The 22,318-nt window shown below is 38.2% G+C and overlaps 2 protein-coding genes across 8 annotated transcripts in view; both read left to right on the top strand.

Annotated features, from left to right (window-relative positions):
* TLCD4 (TLC domain containing 4) overlaps positions 1–8,452 on the top strand; it is a 41,499-nt gene extending 33,047 nt beyond the window's left edge. For all 6 annotated transcript variants that reach the window (XM_051799316.1, XM_051799297.1, XM_051799286.1 and 3 more), the window contains exon 7: positions 1,855–8,452. In XM_051799316.1, the coding sequence (XP_051655276.1) occupies positions 1,855–2,170 (316 nt within the window). In that variant the 3' untranslated portion in view covers positions 2,171–8,452. The remainder of the gene's footprint in view (positions 1–1,854) is intronic.
* A 3,855-nt stretch (positions 8,453–12,307) lies between these two features.
* On the top strand, positions 12,308–18,909 carry LOC127474352 (holocytochrome c-type synthase). 2 transcript variants are annotated; one of them, XM_051794995.1, is made up of 7 exons: positions 12,308–12,444; positions 12,873–13,022; positions 13,743–13,891; positions 14,498–14,646; positions 15,581–15,700; positions 16,220–16,306; positions 16,546–18,909. In XM_051794995.1, the coding sequence occupies exons 2-7, from the start codon at positions 12,908–12,910 to the stop codon at positions 16,742–16,744; spliced, it is 819 nt and encodes a 272-aa protein (XP_051650955.1). In that variant the 5' UTR covers positions 12,308–12,444; positions 12,873–12,907; the 3' UTR covers positions 16,745–18,909. The 2 variants fall into 2 exon arrangements, with proteins under 2 accessions (XP_051650955.1, XP_051650965.1); XM_051795005.1 differs by lacking the exon at positions 12,308–12,444 and having other exon boundaries at positions 12,871–13,022.
* The last annotated feature ends 3,409 nt before the right edge of the window (positions 18,910–22,318 follow it).

The following is a 22,318-nucleotide window of genomic DNA, read 5'->3' on the forward strand; positions in this document are numbered from 1 at the left end:
TTTCAGACTGTGGCATTAGGAAGCATCATGATACATCTGGCTATTAAAAGTAATTTATGTTACACTTTAAAAATGCCTGTGGTGAGATCATGAGTCTTTGAATACTGACATTCAGGCCTTTCTCAGAATAGCAGAAATCACTGCAGGAGATAAAGTCCCTTGCACTAAGGGCTGTCATCTCATTAGTGCATGATTTTTTTCCCCCATTAAATTTGAAGAGAATCAGACCCTTAAGACAGTAAGTAGCAGATAATGATAATGACTTACATTATGTTTCTTGTTTGCATTCTTAGTATTACCAAAAGAGCTATTATTAAAATATAAAAAGATATTCTAATCTCAGAACTGTCTGTGTATTTCCTGTCTGTGTTGTTAGGGATCTGTAATTTCAGATCTTGTCTCTCTGCCAAACATTTAGATATTTTAGTGTTAGTATCAGTATTTATATAATTAATTCTGAACTGTGATGGGTAAAATTGTAATGGTAACTGTGATTTACAGACTTCTATTTTTTTTTTAAATTTACTGGGAGAGGGAAGTTGCTAAGCCAATGTCCAGTTACCTATTGGCACATTGCAGTATATTTGAAACCCACTTCTATATTACTTTTTGATTCTGCATTGTACGTACCATTGAAAGTACAGGCTTTGATTGTTAGTCTGACCAAACATATTAGGTCTTTCTCTTCATCATCCCAGTAGGTGTTCTGTGGTGAAGCATCCTGCTTCCAGGCTAGACTGGCACCTCGAGTGCCTGGATTTTAATTGTCCTAGTTGCATGCTTAATGAATTTCTGGAGTATTTCTATTAGAGCTGGATGTCTGGCAAATCTTTTTAGTATATCTATAATTACTTAGGTTGCAATCTGTAGGTAATTAAATTAAAAATTACTTTTAAAATCAGTTTTAGAACTGTGGGGGTTTTTTTTGTTAAATACTTTTAGCCTTGTATTTTATTGGAAATTAGTTAATTAATTAATTAATTGGAAATTAAATAAACTGATTATTTCATTCCTTTCCCCATCATGAATACAGTGATTTAAATTATTTTCCTCTGGTCCTGTCTGCCATTGCTGCACGAATTTTACATATGTTTATTCTGGTTTAAGTATGAGTGGCAAAGAATTAGGAGTTTATTATTCCTTTTTCTAGGCATTCAGTCTTCAGGCTCTGTATGCCAGGCAATAGATAAGTTATGCCTGTCTACTGAGGAATTAATATGCAAGAATTCTTGTTTAAAGACCACTTGTGACCCAGTGGTAGATGGAGAGGCAGTTTATTTAGAGTTATCTTGTTCATTGCATCACATTCCAAGCTGAGACTTGGTTGAGAGCCATTTACAATGTCTGTTTTTGAAGTTCCAGTTTTGGTCTGAAGAGCAGCAGTCAGAAAATACAATTATGATAAATTAGAGCTCTATCTAGATTACCATACCCAAAGACAATTCTAGAATTGCTTTCAGAGAAGCAAAGAGGATTTTAGTTGCCCATTGGTACAAATTGTAATAGTAAGTAATAAATTTATCTTCATCATTTTAAAAGATAATTTTATTATTGTTTATTACACAATAGTCACTGAAATGCACACTGGTTGTCAACTGGTTTACAATTCACATTAGGATTTTCTATGTGTTATTCTGCAATGTACAGGCTATGACACACTGCTTAAGTGGCAGAGAGAAAGTGCAGCCAAGCAGAAGAATTTGCAGCTGAGCCAAGACACAGTGCAATAATTTTGAAATTAGAAGGGGTAGAAGCAATTAATAAATTATTAATTAAAAATAACCATGAAGTTAAATAATTTTTAAATGAGATGGCTTCAAGTCTGCCTGATATCTGTGAACACTTCTTTTGCAGGTGGTTTTTTGAAGTACTGGGATATCCCAAATCTTCAAAGGCCAACATCATGAATGGTGTGCTGATGACAGTTGTGTTCTTCGTGGTGAGGATTGCCGTCATGCCTATATATTACAGCCACGTAATTGCTTCGTTTGGAACAGAAGCTTTCCACAGATTAGGATTTGCAGCCCAGAGCGCCTGGATTATCTCAAGTGTTGTCTTGGATATTATGAACGTGATGTGGATGGTCAAAATTGCGAAAGGATGCTACAAAGTCATTTGTCTTATTGGACGGGAGGAAGCCAAAACTCACAGAAATGGAAAATCTGCCTAGAAATCATACATAAAATGAAATTTCTGCTATGAAAATAATTTGGGTTCACTGAAACAGTGCACATTTCTGCCATGGAATGCTCCTATTGAGGAAACAAGGTATTACCTCTGTACTGACCTTACTCCTTCCCTAGCCACACTGCCTGCACACCCAGGGCCACGCTTTTTGGATCCCGTCCCGTGAGGAATAAAAGCAAAAGCTCACACAGATGAGTTCCACGTGTCTGTTCTAAGCAGTTACAAGCTACAGAAATTAGAAAGGAGTAGACTGGTTACTTGCTTGTCGTCCACCAGTGTGTTCGAAATGTTTCACTCAGGTTTCTCAGATTAATGTGTTTTATAAATCCAGTGAATACTGACATATCTCTTTTTTTAGAAAATGAAAAATCCCCCAAGCTCCTGATATGGTGCAATTTTCCAGTCACGTTTCTATGTTTTCTTCTAGGAATAACAATCAAGATTCTTGACAACTTTTTAATTTTTGCAAGAAAAGCTAAAAGTTTGGCTTTGATTCTGTGAAGTCTTTTACTGCTTTTTGTTCTGCCTTATACGAATGCAAACCATTTTGGGAAATTTATGAAATAATTTTATCTAAAATGCTGTATTATAAGACTACATAATATCTTAAAAATTGTTAAAATTCACATTTTGATGGGAAGGATTCACACTTGCTGTGCTAGATTAGATGCAATAGTACATCTTCTAGGTTGCCCATGGAATTTTTTTTGTCAATTAATATGGTAAGGGATGTGTGGAAACAACGTAATTTTTACTGGAGTGCTTTTTCCTTTGCTGCTACTACCTTTGAGAAGTGCTGCAACTCTCCTTGGAGTATTTTTAACCATTGGCTATTTGGATTCAAAGTTTAATTGCAAAGGGATAGAATTCTTCTGTATACATGATGTATAACTTCCGGTAATGGTTTTTTTTCTTTTCTCACAGAAATGGCATATTTGATATGAAGTCTTGAGGTTTTTTGTCACATTTTCCATGTAAATCCAGTCAGAAGTCCAAAGTGTTGACTAAAAACATTATTGAATTAACTGTGCCAAACTTCTGTAAAGCTGTACAGTAATTCTGTAGAAGGAACAGTTCACCTCCGTAGACACAAAATTTTATTTTTTTTTTAACCACGCATTTGTCAATAGGTACTCAGTTCCTCCTTCTCTGAACTTGAAGGTTTGGAGGTCACCAGAGAGGAACCTTATCATCTAGAAATAGTCTTAAATCCAACTTACAATACAATTTGAGAAAATTCTGAGTTTTGTTTTATTTTAAAATGATTTTGAGAGCTATATTTGTCTGTAAATTGGTTTTGTTTTGCTTACTTTTAACCATATTGGAATTGGGACTGATTAACTTCTAATTTTTTTCCTTGGTGTAGTTTTGCTTTGTTTTGTGTTTTTGTTTGTTTGGTTGGTTTTTTTCACATTACTTGTTATTTCTTGTAACTTCTGGTAAGGTCTAAAAGTATCCATTTTCCCAGAGACTTTAGTGTACATCCCAATTATTGTGGCAGTCTGTTTATTTCTAAAGAAAAAGATAAAGCATTTACCCTGTGTAGGATGATAAGTCCTGTTCCCTCTGACAAAGCTGGATGATGTGAGCTCTCCCCTCTGCCGTCAGAGGTGTGAGTGCCCTGTGCTGTGCGCTCTGCTGAGGGACTCGGCATTCCTGTCTTCCAGGAGTCAGATGTCTGTAAGACCCCAGGAGGACTGCGCAGGCTGAAATGCCTTATAGTCAAAGCAGCTGCAGTGACTTTAGTACCCTAGTTAAAATGCTGTCAGGGAGTATTGTTTGGACAAGTGTAACACACGCTTTTAAAAGCCTAATTTCACTGTTTAGCTGGGCAGGTTTTTTTCTAAAATCGTTTCCCAATCCTGCCTTGTTAGCAGAGAAAGCAAGGATTGTTAGTACTTCTGGTTTTTGGATTCTATGGTTATTAATACTTCACAAGCCTACAGACAAAAGATCTGTTTATGCCTTGGGAGAGTTGGCAATTAATCTGCTGAGCTGTATGATTTGTGTGAGCGCAGTACCTCATTTGGGCACCGCTAAATCCATAGTCTTTGAGAGTTGATCCTTTGCAGAAAGAAACCGACTCCCTTTTATGCTGATTTGCAGAACCTGGTATCTTTTAAAATGTGATTTCAGTCAATCTAATGCAAAATCTAGGCTTCGTAAAAAGGCTCTGTGTTTCTATCACCTTTATGATTTAAAGGTGTATATGAAGTACTTTTTTCTTGTGCTTTTAACATCCTTAGATCAGGGAATCGTTTTGTAGTAGCTTGTTCCTTTCTAAAATAAGTTGAGTAAATTGAAACATTTTGGAGAATATGTTTGAAAGCAGAAGTCTGCTTTTGTTATTTTGTTATTTGGGAAGTAGGATGAAAAAAATCGATAAGATGATTTGGAGCAACTTTTAAGGTGATAACGCATGAAAACATTCTGAAATTCATAATTTAGCATTAATCTTTAATATTTCAGTATTTTAAATATTTTGTTCTTTGTAGAGACCATTCATTAAAATGGTCTATTTCTTCCATTTATAGATAGACTTGTGTCTGATGGGGGGGCGGGGGGGGGGGCAAAGTAAGTCAAGCTAAAATAAAATTAATGTTAAAACTTGATTTAAAAGAAAAAAAAAATCCCAAAATTGGCATAATACACTTTGGGCAACAATCTGGAATTGAAGGGCAGTGGAATAATTCTTTTTAAAAACAGCTAGTACTTTGCATTGCTGTACAAATTTAGTGTAATTAAAACTCTATTTTACAATACATTAGGTTTAAATTTTCTAGTTTTTTTAAACAATATTACAGTTATGTCCTGATGTGTCCACTGTGCATCAGAAGACAATTTTCTTTGAAAAAAACTATTAAGACCTGTGATTTTGGCAAGGACTTTAGTAAACAGGCTGCAAAGTTGTGATGTACTGAATACAGTAGTACCGGGCACTTTTTGCCTACTATTAAAAGCTCATAATACAGCAAATTAGATAGCTGTGGCACCCATTATTTTAATTGCACTTTATTAATTTGAAAAATGTGGTGAAATATTGATGAAATTCAATGTTGCAAGCTTGTGTCTTCCTTATGCAAGAGAAGTAAATGCATGATAAGTAGCATTGTAACAATTGCTTTTGAATGTAATATCTTATTAGTGGCTTAAAACTTATATTTTTAACAGATGCATTATAAAAGCAGACTCTTGGCATGTCACCAGGTGTCTTTGCTGTGGACATATCAAATGGAAGGACTTAATCTTGTAAAAATGTTTACCTCTCTTAATTTTTTTTTCCTTTTCCGTTCTTCAGTACGAGGTGACATAAAATCAGCTTGATGATCATGGGAGAGACTATTTCTAGTGGTAAGGCTGTATGTGGGAATGCAAGTTTCCCTTTTTTATGACATTACATTTTCATCAAATGGTTAGTAAATACCACTTTCAGAAATGCTACGGGGAATGGTAGGTCAAGTTTCTGTTTTTGTAGTTGATTTGTGGAATCAGTACTTGCAGAAAGGAAATACACTTCAAATACTCATTTTCTCAATGAGTGTTTCAGTGGATTTCAGTGAAGTCGAGAGCCTCACACTACAGAGATGCTTTATGGTTATCTGAGCGAATTCTTCAGTGGTAAGAATTACATCCCTGAAGCCTACTCTACCTCTATACATACATACTATCTTGAGTGAGCTCAATAACTTAATTGCTTACAAAATAGAATCTGTTGAGTAATGAAATATATCCTATGCACAGGAAAATGAGGGTAGCTGACTTCATATACTAATTCTTAAGAATTCCAAATTTTATACTAAAGTTTATTAAAAATTAGTTACGGTATCTGGAAGAGAATTACTTCCATCTTTACTTAAAATATTGTGGGAGAAAATTACTTGTACTGCAGAACAAACATTAGCCTAAAAGTAAAAGCTTACACAAGCGAGCAAATGCATTTAGGCAGGTTTAAAGAGGAGAGCTGGAGGAGACTGAGAACACACATAGAGATCCAGATGTCTTCCTACTGCTGTGGTTGGGTCAACAGCAGACTGATACGTAGCAGGAAGGTTTAGGTGTTTCTGTATCTCTGTTCGCAGAGGAAAATGAAACTTTATTCTTTAAAATTTTCAGGCTGTATAAAATGGGGTATCTGTTGTTGATTACTGTATAGAGAGGACTTTTCTCATGGCTTTGTGTGTGTTTAAGCATATGTATATACAAGTTTTCTGTAAAAGGCCACTTAATAGAGAAGTTTGTAAAATTGTTTTGTGATGCTTCTGCTGAGCCATTCAAAGAAAAATAAAGGGCTGCTTGACAATTTCTCCAGTTTAGGGTCTGGTGCAGTGTTGGCTGCTGGGGAAAGCCATCGATAAAGCAAATAGAAAGGGACTAGAATTTTCAGATTACAAAGTGCAAGTGTAGAAGACTTTGAAAAGTATCACAGCCCCCTTTCATATTTTTAATAACCTACTGTACAACGTTATCTGGCTACAAGGAACTTCACGAGGGAAGGTTTGTTCCTGGTTGAATTTCTCTATCTAGGGAATACAGCTGGAAAAAGAACAGTACTTAATTGCTGGGATTCTGACAGCAGTCAAATGGAAATAATAATAATATTTATGAACTTTTAACATTCATCTAAACCTGGATAAAATTTCTGTTGGACAGGTGAAGGTCTTAGGATTTTCTGAGCAATTTGAAAGTTCTTTTTATGGCAGAGAAGATGAAAGTGGTGCTGCTTGGGTTGTTTAGAGATCTGGGATTATGCATCAAATCATACTTTTAGGTAAAAACACTTGGTAAGGGTTCTTACCCATTAAAAATTTCTACTAGCTACCTCCTTTGACATTCTTGCTCTATTTATAATAACCAAGCACTTTATAGCTCAGTAAAGAATGAATGGAAGGTAGCTAGGAGAAATAAATTGTATCATTTGGTATAAGAAATATTTTGGCAAAGTTTCTTCTGAGAACAGTTTCATTGTCTGATGTCCTGCACTGAGGCCATCCGTTTATAACAAAGTACGTACATTTTTAACCTAGTTGTAATATAAAAGAAATGTCTCTAAAAGAGTGAATTATGAAGAGTTCAGCATGGCTTGTTATCAACCATAATGATTCAGTGTGCTATTTATAACTTCCTACTTACTGAAGTTGAAAATATAAAAGCAAATAAAATATTCTGTATTGTATCTTTATTTTTAATCTATGTGTGGGATGTCAAACGTCGTACTTGTCTTGTGGACAGGACATGCTTTTATGAGCCTATAAATATTTAAGTATATGAGAATCTGCACCCAAGTGGAATATGTTGCATGTAAATTGTCTTCTAAGTTTTTAAATTTTGGTATTTTTAAAAATTTGCTAAGTTTGAAAGCAACACTTAAATATTAATACTAAGCTGTAATACAGAACACAACATTTTGAATGCAATGTGGCATATATTGGTTTTGTTTATTGTAATCCTATTCCAGTTTCACAAGAGAAATCCATCAAATAGTGGGGGAAGGGAGGAAAAGGGCTAATCATGAGCTTGGCTATATAATTTGCACATTTAATATGCACACATCAAAATATCCTGGATTTGTTTCTAGCATGCATATGTCAAATGGTGTTTTCTTTAATATTGACAGATACCTGTACATGTAGAATAATTTAACCTGTAAGCACAGCTAACCTGTTATAAAATCAAATTACAAAACCTGTTGGGAACAAATGAGTTACAAGTTAAGCATAAGTAACGGAGCCTATAATTCAAAAATATTTATACCTTCTATCTAAGAAGAAACTTGATAAATATATCTAACTTATGTGCAGAGCAAGGATGAAAACTGTAGATTCTGCTAGACTGATTTCTGGTAAATCCTGACAATCTGATTTGCAGTAAATACTAATACTATCACAAAATATCAGGACCACATTATTGAATTCAACTAGTAATGTGACCTGATTGTACTAGCAATCCTTATCATGGCACAAGAACTTGAAAATGCAATATAACAATTCTGCAGATTGGTGATAAATGTAATCAGTCATAGTAAGGCAAATGATTAAGTATTGTGGGTTTAAATTTACTTTTTATTACAAGAAAGAATCTGAATTATTTGTTTGCATTTCAGTGATACTGTAAGGCATTTCTATATTTGTTTGAACAGTTTAGGAGCTTGCATAAAATGATATTGGCTGATTTTTTTTCCCTTTGATATATGCAATAATGTCAATAAGCAATAAATTGCATGTTGTATGCAAGGTATTGGTACTTCATAATAAAGGAAAGGAACACAGTTTCTTATTTTGTGAATTTTTCTTTCTTATATGGCAATAGCTTATGTACCTACAATGAATGCATCATGAAAGAACAATTTTCTTTGGGTTCAGTTCCATAACAACTGGCTTATATGGTATCTTGAGATTTCATACTGTATCTTCTTTATTTAAAAAAGGTGGAGATGGGAGTTGCTCAGGTGGCTGGACTTTTCAAGGCCGAAATTCTATGTAGAACATCACTGGGGCCAGGAATTTATACTATAAATTCTCTTGTGTATTGGGGAATAACTTCTATGTTGGATAGTATAATTATATTGCACTGTCTTATAATACTGCATGTTTCAGGACATAAGCTGTGCAGCTGTCTGAAGGTTCCAGGGAAAAAGAGCTGCTGTTTGCAGTGTATTATAAATACGATGTGCTACACAGTCCCTTACTGAATACTAAGATGGGCAACTAAGTTCCTAAATATGGCAATTCCTAGATTCTGTATGTGCAGTGAATGTATGCCTAGGAAGCATGTGTGGTAAAACTCAGAGGTTTCTCTGAGCATCCTCACAGAAAGTTGCTGCTGTTTTATGTCTTAACCGCTGGCTTCCAAGCACAAGAATTACTCATGTTACTGTGGGTTTTCTTTTGTGTTATGCAATGGTTAAATTACTAAAAGAAATCACAAAGCAGTGAGGTGTTTTTTCCTTTTTTTTCCCCCTCTCATCTTTTGAGAGGTATTTAGTTGCATATGTAGATTATTCTTAGGGTACTAATTTTACACTGTTAGCATAGAAAATTACTCATTAACTAGTTGGTCTGTTTGGAAGTGAGTGTTAATGCCTGGGAACAGATATTCTTTGGGGTCAGATGCTATATAGGTCAGATTTCCAACTGCTTGAGGAAAGACAATGGGGGCTTGGTAGGAGGCTTTTGTATTGGCACTGGGCAGCTTTTAACACTGAATGGTGGAGAGGAAGGACTGAGCGGTGGCTGGGAACCGGGGATGCCTTTCAGTGAGCCCTTCTTAACCTGATACATTCAACAAGTCTTGTTTAAAGTGTGAGAAACATTATACCACCTTAAGATGTAGGATATAGAAAGTATTTTGTATATCACTTCTTTGTCATACTCCGATGCAAAGTTGCTCTTTATTTCCTCCCAAATTTTTTTTATTACTCTCTGTGTTCTTGCTAAAAACTTTATTTTCTCTCCTCATATTGGTGTGATAACTCTGCACTAAGATTTTTAAAATTTTTTATTTAATTTTCACAATGGACATCTCATTTTTTGGAGATGGACTACTGTTTTATCTTTTGCTCTGCTTTTGTGGAGTTCACAGTGCAGTATACCTAAGGGTAGATTGTGTGCTTTGTTGATATTGTGACCTTGGTGTTCTTTGTAATGCTTTACATAGAGTAAAAAGTATTTGCTACTTGGCTTATCTTACAGAGGGGGAAAACTATTATCTATACAATGACTAATAATGCAGTTGTTGCTTCTGGTGGAGTGTGATGGTGAAAAGCAGGGAGACGGCACATCGACATCAACAGCATTATGTACTTTGAGAAGAGAGAGTAGAACCAATTCCCTGTTTGAGAACATCAGAGAGAGAAAATCTGGTTTACCTTAGAGTCCTTCTGCCACTGACTTGAAATATTTAGAAGCAGAGATGTTAGTTGGTCTATGGGAGGATCTTATTAAACTGTATTGTTAAGTGAAGACAGGCTAAGAGACTTGCGGTTGTTCAGCCTGGAGAAGAGAAGGCTCTCTTAGACACCTTAGAGCCCCTTCCAGCACCTAAGGGGGCTACAAGAGAGCTGGAGAGGGACTTTTTACAAGGAGATGTAGTGATAGGACAAGGGGGAATGGCTTGAAAGTGAATGAGGGCAGGTTTAGATTGGATACTAGGAAGAAATTCTTCACTATGAGGGTGGTGAGGCCCTGGAACAGGTTGCCCAGAGAAGCTGTGGATGGCCCTGTCGAAGGCCAGGTTGGAGAGTGGTTTGAGCAGCCTGGTGTAGGGGAAGGTGTCTCTGCCCCTAGCAGGGGACGTAAGCTTCAAGGTTTCTTCCAACCCAAACTGTTCTGTGATTCTGTAAGTGCAGCCAGTGAAGATTTAAAATTATTCTACAGCTTATCCAGCTGTTACTGTGAATGTGGTCTTAGAGACTGCAGCGAAGCCTAAATTGGGAAATGATGGAGGCAATCAGAATGTTTTCTAAGGCATATAATACTCAATTACTGCCATGATGCCTCTTTTTTCTATCTTGAGGTTCTCCATATGCTGTGCTAATAATTCCTGCATGCAGAAAGGGTAGAAAGCAATTTCCTCCTAAGTAATCGAGACTATAAAAGGGCAAAAAATGACTAAAAGGATGAATATTTGATATTGCTTTATCCTTGTATTTTTATTTCATGTTCACACTGAATGGCAATGTCCTTGTTAATAAGAAAGATCCTATTTTGAAAGACAGTATGTGAACATGATCTTAACAGCACTCTTGAGAAGAATGTATAAAAGAAGTTTTTTAATTCAGGTAGTAAAATGGTTTGAAATAGTGCTGCTTAGAACTGCTTCAGTGTGGTTTAGAATTTGTCTATCAATCCTTCTGATCTTTTTCAAAAGAAATGGCAGAGAACCACTCATTTCTGTCTCTACATGCAGAGTGTGTAAGTGACCTCTCTTCCAGATTTGAATTTGGATTTTTTTCATTCTAAGTTACTGTAATAACTGTGCCACTTGAAGATTAAATTCCTTTCTACTTTAATTGTTAAAATGAAATAGAATATTTGGGGAAACAATATTTTTCTAATCAGTTCTAATTGTTGCATGTTTATAATGAATGTTTCTCATCTCCCCACCTGCTTTTTGCACCTGACAGCCTCTTTAGAGTTCATGCTGTGAGATGAACATTGAAATAGTCCTGCGGGATCTCTGCCCACTGTTACAGTATAGCCAGGTGTTATCACCTGTTAGCCAAAAGGGATGGGATGAAGGTAAGTCTTCCTTGGTCTGATGCACTATGAGCTTCATCGTTTGTGTGTTATGCACGGAATTTCATGTATGTAGTTAAACTGCATCTTCTGGCTTGAAATAAGGCAATATTCTTGGGAACTTTACTATGTCCATATCTCTAATACTAGAAAGGATACACCTATACAGTATCGGTATGTGCTGCTACTACATTCAGTGGTACTAGCGGTAGTAACTTGCAGTTGTAAGAGATGATTTCACAGCACGAGGTAAGAGCACATACAACTCGCGGAACGCCGCTGCACGGGGATTAACGCGAGTCCCGGTTCGCGGAGTTCGCTGTCGTCGGCAAGGTCAGAACCAGCCTTCGTGCACCTCGGCGTGGCACGGCCGGGCCCAGCGGCCGCGGGCTCCCCTGCGCCCTCTCCGGGCGGCAATGCCTTGGCATCTGCGCGCTGAACGGGGGACAAGCCTCGCTGAGAACGCCCGGCGGCGCCGGCCCCACTCCCTGAGCCGCGGCGGAGAGAGCGGACACGGCGGGGGTGGCCCGCCCCCTCCGTGCCCGGCCCCGCCCCCTCCGTGCCCGGCCCCGCCCCCTCCGTGCCCGGCCCCGCCCCCTCCGTGCCCGGCCCCGCCCCCTCCGTGCCCGGCCCCGCCCCCTCCGTGCCCGGCCCCGCCCCCTCCGTGCCCGGCCCCGCCCCCTCCGTGCCCGGCCCCGCCCCCTCCGTGCCCGGCCCCGCCCCCTCCGTGCCCGGCCCCGCCCCCTCCGTGCCCGGCCCCGCCCCCTCCGTGCCCGGCCCCGCCCCCTCCGTGCCCGGCCCCGCCCCCTCCGTGCCCGGCCCCGCCCCCTCCGTGCCCGGCCCCGCCCCCTCCGTGCCCGGGCCCGCCCCCTCCGTGCCCGGGCCCGCCCCTCCGTCCCCGGGCCCGCCCTTCGCGGTGGCGGCGGCGGGCGGGGCCCCGCGCAGGCGTGGAGTGGGTGTCCGTTCTCGCGAGGCGCTGGGGCCGGCGCGGAGGCGCGGGCCGGGCTGTGCCGGCAGGGCTGAGGTGAGGAGGAGAAGGAGCTGGAGGAGGATGAGGATGAGGATGCGGCGATGGTGGAGGCGGCGGCAGCTCTGGGGGCCGCGGCGGCGGGAGGCGGGCGCTGCGGGCGGGCCGCGCTGCGGGCGGGCCTGACCTGACCTTGGGGGTCGGTCACGGAGTGTGGCGGGTTACGGGAGGCGCGGCTGCCCCGCACGGGCGTGTGACGCGGGCAGAGCCCCCCACGCCAGTGGCCGCGAGGAAGGACTTGGGAGGGAGCTAGAGGTCGGCCCTGGTAGACCCTTGGGGTTTTATTTGGGCTGGAAGGTTGTTACTTAAACCGATTTCGTAATTAATTTTTTAATTTGTGATACAGCACTGTATCTGCGCTTGCGTTCCCCCTTATAAATAAGGTGTACTTTTGTATTAGGAGTGTTTGCTTCTTTTTTCTTTAGGAATTTGATGTAAGAAGGCCCGGTGTGTGGGAGCCATGGGTTTGTCTGCATCCTCCCCGGCTGCTGCAGGTCAGTCGCCAGATGCATCCAGGCAGTACCAGACGGCGTCTCCACCTTCAGAATGTCCCATGCATCAGGAAAAAATGAGCGGTAATCATGCTTGAAACTTAAATGAACTAAACTCCTTATGTGGAAACCAGATGAAAAATCTTAGGGAGGAAAAAGAAATTATCCTTCAAATAAAAACTTGAGTTTTTCTTTTAGGAAAAGTTGCTCTTAAGTAACTTTTCATGAATAGGAGGCAGTTGTTCACCAGAACAGGTGCTGTGTCTGTAGAGACAGGAGGTGGTTGTTGTAGAACCTGTGGGTCATTCCCAATTGTCCCATTTCACAGGAGTCCTGCAGATCTTTTCCTGTGGTGTGGTACACCCACAAAGGGTTAGGGAGCCCCTGCAGAAATGGCAACTGGGAGCAGGTGGATGTCACTAAAAAACATGCATCTAGAAAAGGGTAGCGGAAAGGTGGAATCAGATGAATGTCTGGAGGAGGACATTTGCTTTTCTGGTGACACAGTCAACACATTTTGGATTAACATTGCTGAGGAAATCTTAGGTACTGACAATTCAGTATAGGGGCCAGCATAGGGTAGGAAATGAGCATTCAAGGACATACAGGAAGCTCAGATCTTACCATGGTGTTGGGTCCTAAAATGCAGGAAAGAGAAAAGTTAAAACTGTTGCAAAGCTCAGAAGAAAAAGTGAAATAGCCGCTTGCATTTACTTGAGCATTCAATGAACTGTCCCATTTCGTGTCATGTCTTAAGAGTTTTCATTTTGTATCAAAATACATACTATTTTTCCTGTGTTTAAGGTTGTCCAATGCACATGAAAACTGCTGATCACAGAACTGAGAACACAGATGATGTTCCTGCACATCAAGAAAGAGCTTATGAGTTTGTAGCATGTCCTATGAAGTCTGGTTCATCTCAAGTGAAAGATGACATAGATCCTAGCAATATGGTAATTTTTGCTTATTTCAGATGTTTTCTTTAGTCTTGTTTTTTCTGAAATAATGTACCACAGGTGTAAATAGTGATACTGTCTAAGGTGGAAAGTCTGGCAAATAGCACTATTTTTTTTTATTTTAAATGCTGCTTTTTCTCTTTTCGTGTGCAAATTTTTATATAAAAACAAGTTACATCTTGTTTAACATTGTCTTCAAATTTACACCTCTTTGATAAAAGGTGGTTTTCCAGTTTGTAAATACCTTTTACTCTCTATGAGTTACATGCATGTTTTTTATGCTACGTTGGTAGATTTTAGGTTCTGTTTAATAGCAGTATGGGTAAGTTCTGATTAGTATCTCTCAAAGATTTCCTCTGATTTACAAAAAGCATTGCTCTTTTGGAAGTTAAAGTTTAGGCAAAAAGGGTTTCTTTAGTCTTCCAATGACAAACCTGTGCAAACAGTTTTACTGCAAAAAAGATAATTTTGATGGAATTAAATAAAGGCTGAATGTCTTGATCTTTTTAAGAGCTGATTGATCATACTTTGATTTTTCTCAAACACTGTAACATAAAAAAATATTCATACTCTAGTTTGTTGTTGATTCTTCTTGTTTTCTAGATGCCTCCTCCTAATCAGCAGCCATCCCCAGGTCAACCATTTCCGTTGTCAACTGTTAGAGAAGAATCTTCTATTCCTAGAGCACATTCTGACAAGAAATGGGTCTACCCTTCAGAGCAAATGTTCTGGAATGCTATGCTAAGAAAAGGGTAAATAAATACACTGTGAATTATAAGATGGAGTCTGTGAGCCTGAAATTCATTAAGTAATATCATTAGTTATTATTCATTATTTTTGAAGAGTTTGTGGATTCTAACTAGCTCTTTTTAAAAAGTACTATTTTATAAATATGTTTGTTTTAAAGGGTGAGCTGGTCTCAAAGGCCATGTCCCTTCTAGTGATCAGGAGGATGTTAGGGAATGTCAAGCAACTGCTACTGGCTCAGAAAATTTTCTTAAAAGTCTTTGGATAGGCATAAACCAAGTTTGCAAGATTTCCAACTTTCAAACTCAGCTGGCTTCACGCTAGGCCTATATACTGATAGTAGAAGTTCTATGATTGTGAGAACAACTAACTTGACTTTGCAGAATTGCTAAAAATGTGGAAATTTACTAGTAGGTATTTTCAGTATTTAAAGAAATTTAGTGTAGGCAAGACCTAATTTAATGATTAATATCTCCTGTGACCTAAAAAACCTCCTGTGCTACTGTTCCCTTATTCTTTTGTATAGTCACAGTGCAGGGTCAAGAGAGATGAAAGGCATTTCTAAGCATACTAAGTGTATGGAATACAGGACTTCTGTGCATTAGGAATGCAAGTGGGATTTTTCCTAAGCATTTTTATGAATCCTATGGATGTGCTGATGTTTGAACACTGATAACTTCCTGATCCAGTTAAGCTTTTAATTTAGCTATGTAGAATTTGTGGATCTCTGTGATGATAACTTTTGATAACTACATTTCTGCACAGAAGATGAAGTGATTCTCATGATGCTTAGACAGATGAGCCAGAAGTTTAAATACTTGTCTTGTGTCTTTGCATAAAACCTTAAATCTTGATTCCAAAGTCCATCAGATAAACTGAGGAAGGTGCAGTAGTTATGCTGTAATGCTTATAAACTGTTTTCAAGTTCTTATTTTTTAGGTGGAGATGGAAAGATGATGACATAACAAGTGAAGACATGACCAACATCATTAAGATTCACAACCAAAATAATGAACAAGCTTGGAAGGAGATTTTGAAGTGGGAAGCTCTTCATGCTGCGTATGTACATATGAAATGTTACACATGAAATATTTTTCATTGTGTTATGACAAAGATATGAGACATAAACTTAGATTAGCAGTGACTGGTGTAAAGCAAACTATCAGTTTTTAGATCAGCATAGCCCCTGTTCCTGCAAGAGACAAACTAGTATGTATAAATTTTTCTCTGAAATTTTATGATCTTTGGATTATGGTTTTCTGTTCTTTAATCTATTAAATCTGTGGATTAGATTTGCTGAGAACTGCTCTCTTGACAAATTAGAACAATGGTATGGAGCATATCAGAGGTACTTTATTATACCAGCAGAAAGTGCTGGCAGAAACCGGGTGACTTTTCAGACCTTTAAAGAAAAAAAAAAAGCTGTTTTAGATCACTTGGAGTTACTTTTTTTACTCTTGCTCTCTCTTCTATTCAGTTTCTCTCTTACTAAAATAAATTACCATAGTGGTTTAATTACTTTAAAATAAGACTACTTTTAAAGGTAAAACCTACTTTCCTTTTTAATTGTGTGCACAGGGAGTGTCCGTGTGGACCATCACTGATGCGGTTTGGAGGCAAAGCAAAGGAGTATTCACCAAGAGCCAGAATACGTTCATGGATGGGGTATGTGGGCAGGAAAGGTCTTCCAGGGAGGTGGGAGGTTAGGGAAACGTGTCTGAAACTGTGGTGTAGAATTAATTGTAAGACGTTTCAGAACTGGCATTGGAAGTTAGAATTGCCAGAAGATAGAAGTACTAGTGGGATCTTACGGATAAATAAGTCTTAAATAGGACTTCCACTCCCTCTCCCAGGTTCATACTATCTATTAAAATATCTACGTGTTCTACTATCCATCTTTCCAGATATGAACTGCCCTTTGACAGACATGATTGGATTGTTGACCGGTGTGGAAAAGAAGTGCGCTACGTTATTGATTACTACGATGGCGGAGCAGTGGATAAGAACTACCAGTTCACCATCCTGGATGTGCGCCCTGCGTTGGACTCTCTCTCGGCTGTGTGGGACAGAACAAAGGTAGCTTGGTGGCGCTGGACTTCATAACTGCTCCTGAGGTGTGTACTCAAAAAGTAACTACTTTCCTCCTAGGCAAAGGATAAGTGAATACCAGGACTTGAAATGGAAGTTCACTGCAGCTGTCATTGTTTTCATGATTACCACTGTTCTTTGGGGATGGGAAGGGAGGATGGGGAAATCTGTTGTTAAGCACACCAATGCTTTGTGGTGTTTCAAATGGAATAATAAAGTTATAGTAGCAAAAACATGTATCTTAATTTTCTTAAAAACTGGGGAACCTTTTTTACTTTGGCTCAGATTGTGCATAAGCTTGCCGCCTTTTCATTTCATGACTTCAGTGCTGCACCAAATACATTACAGTTCTGATTCTGACTGAAGTTTTGAGTATTACTTCATTAGTGAAAACTGGAAATTTCATAAATCATATAATTAAAGTGTTTGGATACTTCAATGATGAATAAAGGGTAAAAGATCTGGATTATTTCAAACTGCATGTTTTATTAACAATATAAACTCATGTATTTGTTTTCACATGGGTACTTTACCTATTCAATTACATGCTTCTTCAGAAAATGTCAGTTGAGGTCATTCAGTTTAAAGAAAGTATAGTGTAGTATGAATATTTTAAAGATATGTTAAATTGAGCAGGAGAATATACTCATGCCTTAATCTGCAGTTTATCTTTGAACAGAAGAACATCTGTTCGAATCAGGAAATGAGTGTCACTTTTAAAGCATTTCTAAAAGTAGATAATATTTAATGGCTATTTATTTCAGTATTTAAAAGGTTTTCTGATGTAAGAAAATATGTTATTTTAGTATTTTCATGTCTTTCACATGTGTCATGTAATGTATTCAATACAGATACAAGCCTTGTTTAAAGAACCTCATGCAGTGCATCTGTATTTGGCATCTTGGCTTCATCAGCTGTACCATAGCTTGTTTTTTTTTTATAAAGCAGAATCGCACAAGAGTGTATGACTACACAGTCACATGTGATTGATTATAGTGAGGCATATCACAGCTGTGTATGTAACTTGGCTAACAGGGTATCAAAAGTGCCAAGAAATAAGGTTGATTTGAATGTTTTCTTAGAGTGATGCGTGTTAATGCTGTGTGGCTTAAAGCTTTGATTAATGTTTGTGCTTAATAAGGGAAACTGTCTTTTTTTGTAAGTCTTGCACTGTAATAGCTTAAAATTTGCATGGCTCAGTAAGTTGGAAAGGAGTAAGAGCATATCACATTGTAGCTTCTCAAATGAGGGAAGCTGCCTTCACAAAGCTTCCCAGCCTTAACTGGGAAACAGCTGTACACTCATTTTCAAAGTCCTTATGTTTAACTGACATTGGAAGCTTTTTTCTTTTCTTTTTTTTTTTCTTTTCTTTGTTTTTCTTTTTTTTTTCTTTTCTTTGTTTTTCTTTTTTTTTTCTTTTCCTTGAGGGGAAACTCCACAACTTCCTCTTTGGGAAAAAATTAGTCAGGGAAGCTTTCATACTTTAGAATTCTAAATGGCTCCCACTTCAGAGACAACTGTCATGCATGGTAGGAACAGATATTACCCAGAAGTCTGGAATCCTGAGAGGAAAACCACGCTCTTGCCATATCCGCTTTGCTCATTCCTTTTTCACCTTTCTAGTGGTTCATACATATATATATATATATATATGTGTAAATGATAAATAGGAAAAGAAAAAAATTCCATCTGAGTAGGCAGCGTGTGTACGAGGTATATGAGAAGTGTGTGACCTTTTATGAAGCATATCGGATAATGAAGGAACTGCTTCTATGTTCTAGCAGTAAAGATTTAGGCTTACTGCTTTTTGGGGTGATTTTTTTCTTTTTTGGGTTTTTGTTTTTTTTATTGGTTTATGCATTTGGTAACTTGATATACTGAGGATTCTGTGTTTCTCGCAACTAGATATGGAAAGGGTACAACCACTGTAGGGGGCACTTCAGAAGCTTCAAAAGAATGAGTTTGCTTGGTTGGTTTTGGCAGTGTGATGTTGAGTGCGTTATGGAAATTTGTTATTGCTGCTAAATCTGGTGAAACCTGTCACATGTCACTTCATGTATTCACTGTGTCCTGTTATGTTCCATCTTCCATAGATTCAAAATTGTTCTTTTCTGTGCTACTGTTAATGAAATGTTCTACTTTGTCATCAAAGTAAAAGGAAATAAATATACTTTTCTTAACTTTGGTGATCATACTTTCAGCTATAAGAATTATTAAGATGAGCTTTTGCATGTGTCATATGAGATTATAGTCTGTTACAACTATGATCTTGTTATATATTTGATACATTTATTATATATTATTGTATTATTACTACAACTTAACTATCATTACATCTTTGAATATATACTACTCATTTTTTAGGTGACTACAGAACCAAAATCCAAGGACTAAATTCAAGTGTTTGTTACCAAACCAGCAGTTCTCAGAATAAGAGCATATGACAACAAATATATTCATCCCGAGTCTGGCTAATTTAAGAGGAATGCGAGGAAATTTAAAAAAAAAATCCTAGAAACGTCAATGAAAGTAATTAATTTCTATAATCAGTAAGACTTAAGGAAGTAAACGTGGAGTTTTTACTTTTAGGCGTGGGTTATTTGATGCAGGATGTTGGTAGTTTGCTGTTTTTCAGGAGATGGGTGTCATTTCAGAAGAATGATTAGAATTCCGATGTAAACTTGAAAAACAGTAATTTAAATTGATTTTTTTTTTAAATCCTTAGGAAGGATGTTTTAACTGAAAAACTATTGTTTAGGCTATATTAAAGGAAGTATGTGAGTATGCATAAATAAATACATTTATATAATTTCTTTATAAGCATAGAAAGGTGTGGAGAGTTCATGGAGCTCAAGAAAGTGAAGAAGTATTCTGAGCAGGCCCTTTCAAGGAATTCTGCAGTGACATCAGGTTCCCAGTCCCAGTCAAACTGAAACAGAATTTTGGAAACATCTCAAACCAAGGTTAACCTTGTGCACATACATAAGGAAAAATGCAGACACTCACTAAAGATGGGTCACTTTTTAAATTAGTTTTGTGTTTAGATATCTGAAGTTTACCTATGTTCTGCTTTACTGTGTCAAAGCCCTGCTTGACCTATTTTGCTTGACTCTTGCAGATAAAACGAGTTAGGAGTGCCCTCCCGGTCTGCCACTGAAGATGTATGTGGTTTTTCAAGGATATTGGGGTGCTCAGAAACTGCAATCTCTGTGACTGATAGAAAAGGGCTCCAGCATAACACTCCAGCTGTAATCAGGTCTTGGGTCATCTATATGTGATCAAAAGTGATACTGATCTGTATCACCTGGAGCAGGAGACCATTCTGCATTCAGATACCCTGCAGTCAAGGTGTCTGGCCCAGTGCTGCCATTCTGTGGAGGCACTGACTGTGTGGTTGCTGTGCCTACAATACCCTCCCTACTCAGTGGTGTTGGCCCAACTCTTCTGCAGCTTGTCCTGTTGGTACCTGGCCAACATGAGCGCTCTGTAATTGGGGAGTAACTTAGAGGCTTAGCCTTCTGGTATGCCTGGAGTTCCTGGCTCTGAGTCATCCTGTAACATTTTGCCTTTGCAGTGTATTAGCAGGCAGTTTGGAAGGGGGAGCTGTAGCTCTGTCACCCTTCACTTATTTATTTTTTTCCCCTGCCCCCTAGAAACACCTTTGCTGCTCTCTTTCATATCATTCCAATGGTCTTAGCTGAAGTCTCAGAATTTTTTGGCTAAGGCCTAGAATTTCTGCCCTGCTTTGCTGTAAAAGAAAGAGACTGTTGCTGTACAAAGGTAGTTGTGTCCCTTCTTGATTATTGCTACTTTTTACTGCCAAAGCAAGGTGTTTTGAATTACTGTTTTTGAATTATGAGGTGAAAGAGGTATGCTAGTTTAGTGTGAAATGCTCTCTAGTGTTTACATAATGTATTTGCCATCAGGACTTTAATGTGCTTTGTAAATCTGAAGTCTAAAATGTGGTGATGAATACTGTTTTGCCTTCAAAAGGTGTGAGTGTGGCAAAGGATCTCTCAGTGCTCTCAAAATGGTCATAAATAGACTGTCATCTTATGCACTCCCATTTTTTTTTTATTCCACTCCTGTATCAAAGTGTGGGGAAATAATAGCTAATGTGCCAAATTTCAAAGGATGGAGGCACGGATACTAATACTGCTGTAGCTCAGCAGCTAAAAATGAACTGGTAAACTAAGGAGCACTGCCTAATTTTTGAACTCTTACTAATGTTTGTTTTTTTATAGAGTAGAAATGACTCTTTCAAACCCACCACTTTTTAGAAAGATCTGTTCCCAACACTTACTAAATTAAATGACACATTAATTCTTTGTCTCCCTGTGCTTACACCTGGAGTAGAGTCCACGTAGTAAGGTTCCGCAAGCAGATGTGGAACTTGATGTGGAAGCTGAACTTTTTGAGGGTAGAATATACTACTCAGTGCTATCTGTGCTTATGTCTTCAGTGTCATAGCCTTCCCTACTCATAAGTTCTTACATATGTTTTTTTTTAAAAATGCACAATATTGCTAGTTTTCTGCAAATTTTTAGTAGGCAACTTCATGCATTTTTACTCTCACTAAAAGAAAATATGTTCTATTTATTATTCTACCTTTGTACAAAGTAAATTACTGGCAAAGAACTTTATGGAGTGAATCAAATACGTATTGATTCTCTCATCAATGTTAGCATTAGGAACCCGTGGTCATACTAGAACATGTCATGTTGTAAAAAGCAACCTTTTTAGTTTATATTAGATGGCTAATCACTATTATGTGCATTTCCTTCAAGACGAAATGGCTTGCCAAACTCCTAGAGAAAGAATCTTAAATTCTTTTATGAATGTGACAGTTACATCTGTTTGGTCTTATGTACATCAAATTGCAGAGAAACTTCTGGGCAGAGTACCCTTCTTGACTCCAGACCTTATTGTGAGGCCTTGAGCATGCACAAAGTGATGCATTATCTACCAGTGAGCCACTGATCCTGATGGCAGCTCCTCGCATCTGCATATTTGCAGCATGGGTTATATATTTTGTGACTGGAGTCTGAATGAATCCAGTTTTCAAAGGATAATGTAAATTTATTGGAAGTATTGGGATTGTTATTAGGGCTCATTAAAAAAATTTAAAAGATCATTTCCTTTGCCTATGACCAGTTTGGACCATGGCCTCTCGTGTAAAATAGAAGCCATCGATTTGTTTTCAACATATTATGAAAAAAAAAAAAGACTGAAGTCATGGGTTTTGTTTTCCAATGTTTTGCCAATTTTGTGGTAACTACAGAAAGTTTTAGCTATTTTGCTAACATACTGCTGCTCTTGCCTGCAGCTTCTGAAGACTGTGACCCCATAAACTTCCTGTCTGTAGAGACAGCTAATGCTTTAATTGATCATTAGTGCACTTTCAAAATGAGTTTCCATCTGCCAAAAGATTAAGTGTCTTGGGGAATTGACTTAGAGCAGTTTGATGCATGGAGGATAAATGCAAGTGCCTTTAAAAAGCACTGCTAGATCACAAATCCTTGAAAAACTTACTTCTAAAGGAAAAGTAATAGAAAATATTTTTTTCTCTGATTTGTTTTTTCTCAAATT

Source organism: Manacus candei, unplaced genomic scaffold (genome assembly GCF_025592945.1).
Source record: "Manacus candei isolate 608988 ecotype Guabito, Panama unplaced genomic scaffold, ASM2559294v1 h1tg000005l, whole genome shotgun sequence".
NCBI classification, from domain to species: Eukaryota; Metazoa; Chordata; class Aves; order Passeriformes; family Pipridae; genus Manacus; species Manacus candei.